The 5,938-nt window shown below is 39.6% G+C and overlaps 1 protein-coding gene across 2 annotated transcripts; it reads left to right on the top strand.

Moving 5' to 3' along the window:
* On the top strand, nt 1-2,579 carry LOC109158145 (exocyst complex component EXO70B1-like). 2 transcript variants are annotated; one of them, XM_019305982.1, is made up of 2 exons: nt 1-2,263; nt 2,298-2,391. In XM_019305982.1, the coding sequence occupies exons 1-2, from the start codon at nt 191-193 to the stop codon at nt 2,319-2,321; spliced, it is 2,097 nt and encodes a 698-aa protein (XP_019161527.1). In that variant the 5' UTR covers nt 1-190; the 3' UTR covers nt 2,322-2,391. The 2 variants fall into 2 exon arrangements, with proteins under 2 accessions (XP_019161527.1, XP_019161526.1); XM_019305981.1 differs by having other exon boundaries at nt 1-2,579.
* Nucleotides 2,580-5,938: the final 3,359 nt, after the last annotated feature.

Raw genomic sequence — 5,938 nt, forward strand, 5'->3', positions numbered from 1 at the left:
CCATCCATTTGCAGGCACATCATCAGATCAGATCAGATCATTCTCTCTCTTCCTCTCGGAACCAATTCAGCCTTGTCTTTCATGTCATTTGTACAACATTCTGTCCGGATCGGAGACAATTCAAGAAAGAAGAATTTTTCTTGGAATTTGAATTTGAATTAGCTTAAGTAGAGAAGCTAGCTAGATAGCCATGGGGGAAGAGAAAGAGAAGTTTCAAAATGAAACACCCTCTAGCTCTGTCGACGCAGAAAACCAAAACCAAAACCACCACCACGACGAAAATCAAAAACCAGAGGCGGCCAGAAATGAGGAACAATGTGTAGAGCATACCGAGAAGCCGGCCTCCGTGGAGGCGGATGAGGGGCGGACGGCTAGTGATGATCACCAGGAGACGACATCCGGCGGTGGTGATCATCAGGAGGAGGAGGAGGAGGAGAAGGAGAAGATTGAAGCAGGAGATGGCGGGGAGGAGGAGGGAGCGACAACCAAGAATGAAGATGGGGAAGAAGGAGAAGGAGAAGAAGAAAAACCACGTTATCTCCCTCCCGATCTCTCTAAGGTATCTGAAGAGGTGGATCAATACATTTCAGATAATGATACGTTATTGGAGTCCAGAGGCGGCGGCGGAGACGATGATGAATCGTCCAAGTCTTCTCCTCCTCCGCCGGATGAAGTTCCCATATATGTGGAACAATTCGCATTGCTTCTGGAAGACTTGTTGCAGGGGTACAATACCGGCGGCGAGGCGGCCGTGAAATGGAGGGAGCTAGAGGAGGAGGACGCCGCCTCATTGTTGGAAGCCGTGAATCGGATTTGCAGGCTATACACATCCATCTCGCAATTCTATTCTCCAGAACGACAAAAATACGCCAAATCAATCAGCCGCGTAGGCGGAGTCCTCCACCGCGCAATGCGTTTCGTGGAAGAAGAATTCCGATCATGTCTCGACGATTATAAGTTCCCGGATCCTCCAGCACCACCTCAGCAGCCAGATCCAGCTTCCGACGATCCAGCTCCCGACGATCCCGCTTCCGGCGATCCAGATCCCGGCAACGATGAAACCGAGGAGAACAAAGAGGAAGAAGAAGAAGAAAAAGAAAAAGTAAAAGAAGAGGTTGATTCCAGTGGTGAATCGCAACAACTCCCGGCGGAGGATCCGCCGGAAGAGACGACACCACCACAACCGCCTCCGTATTTCCCGGGATATCCCGAGGAAATGGTGTCCAAATTAAACAGACTCGCCAAAGCCATGATATTCGGGGGGTACGAAACGGAATGCTGTCAGGTATACTTCGTGGCGCGAAAAAACGCATTGGAGGAAACTCTCCGGGGAAAGCTAGGGTTCGAAGGCTACAGCATCGATGACGTCCAGAAGATGAACTGGGAGACGGCGGAGAGAGAGATCTCAACGTGGATGGCCGCCTTCAAGCACAGCGCCACCGTGCTCTTCTCCTGCGAACGAAAACTCGCCGACGCGGTGTTCAACGACTGTCCCCAACTTTCCACCACCAGCGAGGCCATCTTCATCGGCTTATCCGGCGGCCTCATCATCCAGTTCCTCATCTTCCCCGAAGCCATCGCCATGACCAAACGCTCCGCCGAGAAGCTCTTCAAATTCCTCGACCTGTACGAAACAATGCGAGACAATCTCCCAACCGCGTACGAAAATTTCCCTCCAGATTACATAACCGAGCTAAAAGCGGAAGCGGCTTTAACAAGAGGCCGGCTGGGGGAGGCGATGGTGGGGATATTCTCCGAGCTGGAGAACTCAATCCAGTCCGATTCAAACAAAACCCCAGTCCCCGGCGGCGCGGTTCATCCCCTGAGCCGTTACACCATGAACTATCTAAAACTAGCGGGAGACTACATGGAAACGCTGGAGCAAGTCTTCAAAGATCACTGGAAAATCGAGACCGGATCAGACTTCGAGTATAACTCCGAGCAATCTAAGAGCCACAAACCCCCCACCGCCCCCAAACAATCTCCATTCGAGCTCCAAATCAGAAAAGTAATGGAACTTCTCGACGCAAACCTAGAACTCAAATCAAAGCTCTACAAAGACCTCCCGCTCTGCTCCATCTTCATGATGAACAACGGGAGATACATTCTCCAGAAAGTTCGAGAATCCCCGCAGCTCACCGAGCTGATGGGGGACCAGTGGGCGCGGAAGCAATCGCAGGAGCTAAGACAGTACCACAAGACGTACCAGCGGGAAACGTGGGGGCGGTTATTGCAGTGCTTGAGCATGGAGGGATTAATGAGCGTGCACGGGAAAGTGCACAAGCCGGTGTTGAAAGAGCGGTTCAAGAGCTTCAACTTAGTGTTCGACGAGATCCACAGGTCGCAGAGCAGCTGGGTGATTAGCGATGAGCTGCTGGAACAGGAGATCCGGATCTCGATAGTGAGTATGGTGATTCCGGCCTACAGGTCTTTCCTAGCAAGGTATAGCCAAATCTTCACCCCGGGGAGGCAGACCGAGAAGTATATCAAGTACCAGGCTGAAGATATAGAAAATTACATTGATGAGCTGTTTGATGGGAAACGCTAAAACATATATACACCCCGCACTAACCCCCCAATTAAAGCTAAGATTTTTAGAAGAAGAAGAAGAAGAAGAATACAAGATTCATGCGTGCATAAATGCATATATGCATGCTCGACTCTTAATCATGTAATAATTTTTCTTTCTCGTATTGTATTTAATTTGGAATGTTAATCGATTAAAGTTACGTTGTTATATAGAGAAAATTTCAATTTTGGTCATATGACTTTAGGGGCTTTGTTAATTTCAGCATATGACCTCCGGTCAAATTTCGCAAGAAAAATTTTAACCCTTAAAATAATAAGGGTATTTTAGTCATTTCACATATCTTCCTTTTTCTCCGGTGAATTCATTAGGGTTCAGATGGCCAACATTTTGGTTGAAATCTCCGAACAACACTTCTCTTTGTGCTCGTCCAGCGCACCTCCTGCCAAAATTCGGCCAAAGTACAAAGAGCCAATAAGACCTCTGAGGCTCAAACTCACAACCTCCCATATAGGAGTCCAACCCGGGTGCTATCTGTGCACAAGGTGCTTGGCTTCTAAAACTTATCTATCAACATTATGCTAAAATTGATGTTGAATAAATACTTCTCTTTTTGGATAATGTTGAATAAATACTTCTCTTTTTGGATAATGTTGAAAGCATCGCAGCGCACCTCATCCTCGAATTCGCCGGAATAAATACTTCTCTTTTTGGATAATGTTGAATAAATACTTCTCTTTTTGGATAATGTTGAAAGCATCGCAGCGCACCTCATCCTCGAATTCGCCGGAACAGATGAATCCGTCGGAGAAGAAGGAAATAGATGTGAAATGACTAAAATACCCTCATTATTTTAACTGTTAAAATTTTGTGGCGAAATTTAGCCGGCAATTTAACCGGAGTGGCCAAAATTGATAAAAATTGCATAGTCAAGATACTAAATTGACACTTTTGAAAGTCATGTACTGAAATTAACAAAGCCCCTATAGTCATAGGATTAAAATTGAAATTTTCTCTTGTTATATATGTTGTTCATTAAACTATTCACCATTTTTCAAATTTACACTAGGATTATATTATTAGTGGATTATGGCCTAGTTAGCTTATCAACCAATTTTGACTTATTATTTGACTTAGTTAAACAATCAATATTAGTGTTTAATTAATTTGTTTTTTTAACAATTTATTTATTACTTCAAAATGTTAAAATTCAAAAAGGCTAATTTACCAAATACTTTTCTACAATCAACTAATGCTATCAATTAGCAATCGTTATGCGTTGGACCCGTGTCCAGCATGCTTGCTGGACACGGGTAACAGTGCCGACGGCACTGTTATCTCTTCTTTTTTTTTTTTTTTTTTTTTTAAATTTCAGACCGCTTCATTGTAAGAGTATATGTTCATAATTTTATTACTATATGTTAATAACTATACATTCATAACTCCATAACTGTACATTCATAACTCTATAACTGTACATTCATAACTCCATAACTGTACATTCATAACTCCATAACTGTACATTCATAACTCCATAATTGTACATTCATAATTTTTGAAGCTCTATGTTCACAATTTTAGAGCTCTATGTTCATAATTTTATCACTATATGTTCATAATTGTAAGTTCATAATGTTAGAGCTCTTTGTTCATAATTTGATCAATAACTGTACATTCATAATTCCATACTGTAGATTCATAATCTCATAACTGTAGATTCATAACTCCATAACTGTAGATTCATAACTCTATAACTGTACATTCATAACTCCATAACTGTACATTCATAATCTTCGAAGCTCTATATTCACAATTTTAAAGCTCCATGGTCATAATTTTATCACTATATATGTTCATAATTGTAAGTTCATAATGTTAGAGCTCTGTGTTCATAATTGCATAACTGTATATTCATAACGGAATAACTGTACATTCATAACGGCATAACTGTACATTCATAATCCAAAAAAAAAAAATAACGCCGTTAACGGCAAAACGCGCGCGAATTTTTTTTTTTTAACTAAATGACGCATTTTTTTTTAAAAAACGACGTCGTTTTAGGCCCGTGTCCACAATTCAATGTGGACACGGGTCCAGGGCATAATTTGCCATCAATTAGCTAGCCAAAGCCACTAACCCCATTAGCTAATAGCTATCATCTAATAGTTATTTACCAAACACCCTCATATATATTATTGTATTATTTTTGGATCAATCATGTAATAATCATCTTATTTGACTAATATAATTTTCATTAAAAGTATTTATTTATAACACAAAATAGTGAAATTAAAGAGTCCAAATTAGTTACATGTAGATTATCTACCTAAATGAACTCTACCGTGCAAGTTTATTAATTATTTATTAATATATATTGGATTCGAGTTATTTATTTATATAATTATATATCCAGAAATGAACTCTAGATTATTAATTATTTCTGTGGATCTAATATTCACAAAAATGTTCGCAAATCATCAGTAAATGTATACCAAACTGAGATATTTTGATTAAAAAATGGTTAATCAAAATTCATGGATTCTGTTGGTTTTAATGTTAGAAACATTTTTAGTGTTTGTCTGTCTAGAATATTTAGTGTGTTTATAATTTTCCGTGCAATTAAGCTTTCCATTTAAGTTGATTATCTGCAATGCGGTGAATTGTAAAATTATAAATATGTAATAAGTGCAATTAAATTGTACTATTGAGCCAAAAAATTTGTGGTCAAACGGTATAATATAATTGTGACGTGACTTTTTTAAATGGGAGATGTATGAGCAGATACTATATAAAAGTGACTCATCTCAACTGGCCAATCCGATTCCTTGATGTTTGATACTTCAATTTCGATCATCAAGACAAAGACTCCTCCCTTTTTTTTTTTTTTTTTTTTTTTTTTCTGAAATACTATTTGTAAAGATAGCTGAACTGAATGATTTATTGATGTAAACACAATATGCTATAAATAGAGTACAATGAGAGGAAATAGAAAGAAGTTGTAACAAAGTTAAACTACAGGAGTACAACTAGAACAAATAATTATAGAACTAAAGCGAAATAAGTGTAGCCTAGACTTGGTGTCTCTAAACTGGAAAATTTGTGGTAGTGAATTTAATAGAGAAATTTGTAAGGGCATTTGATTGGATACTTCATTGGTGGCCGCATGAATAGCAATAGCAGTGGGGGCGGAAAGGAAAATAAAGAAAGAAAAATACTTTCGTAGGAAATTTAGGCTTTTAATACTATGTAAAAATAGTTGAATTGATGTAAACACAACAGACTATATAAATAGAATACAAGGAAAGGAAATAGAAGTTGTAACAAAGCTAAACTACATGAGTACAACTAGAACAAATAATTATAGAAGTCGAAATTGTCAACCACATGTAGTCTTAATAGTATTTACATCTA

Source organism: Ipomoea nil, unplaced genomic scaffold, assembly GCF_001879475.1.
Source record: "Ipomoea nil cultivar Tokyo-kokei standard unplaced genomic scaffold, Asagao_1.1 scaffold2805, whole genome shotgun sequence".
Taxonomy (NCBI): Eukaryota; Viridiplantae; Streptophyta; class Magnoliopsida; order Solanales; family Convolvulaceae; genus Ipomoea; species Ipomoea nil.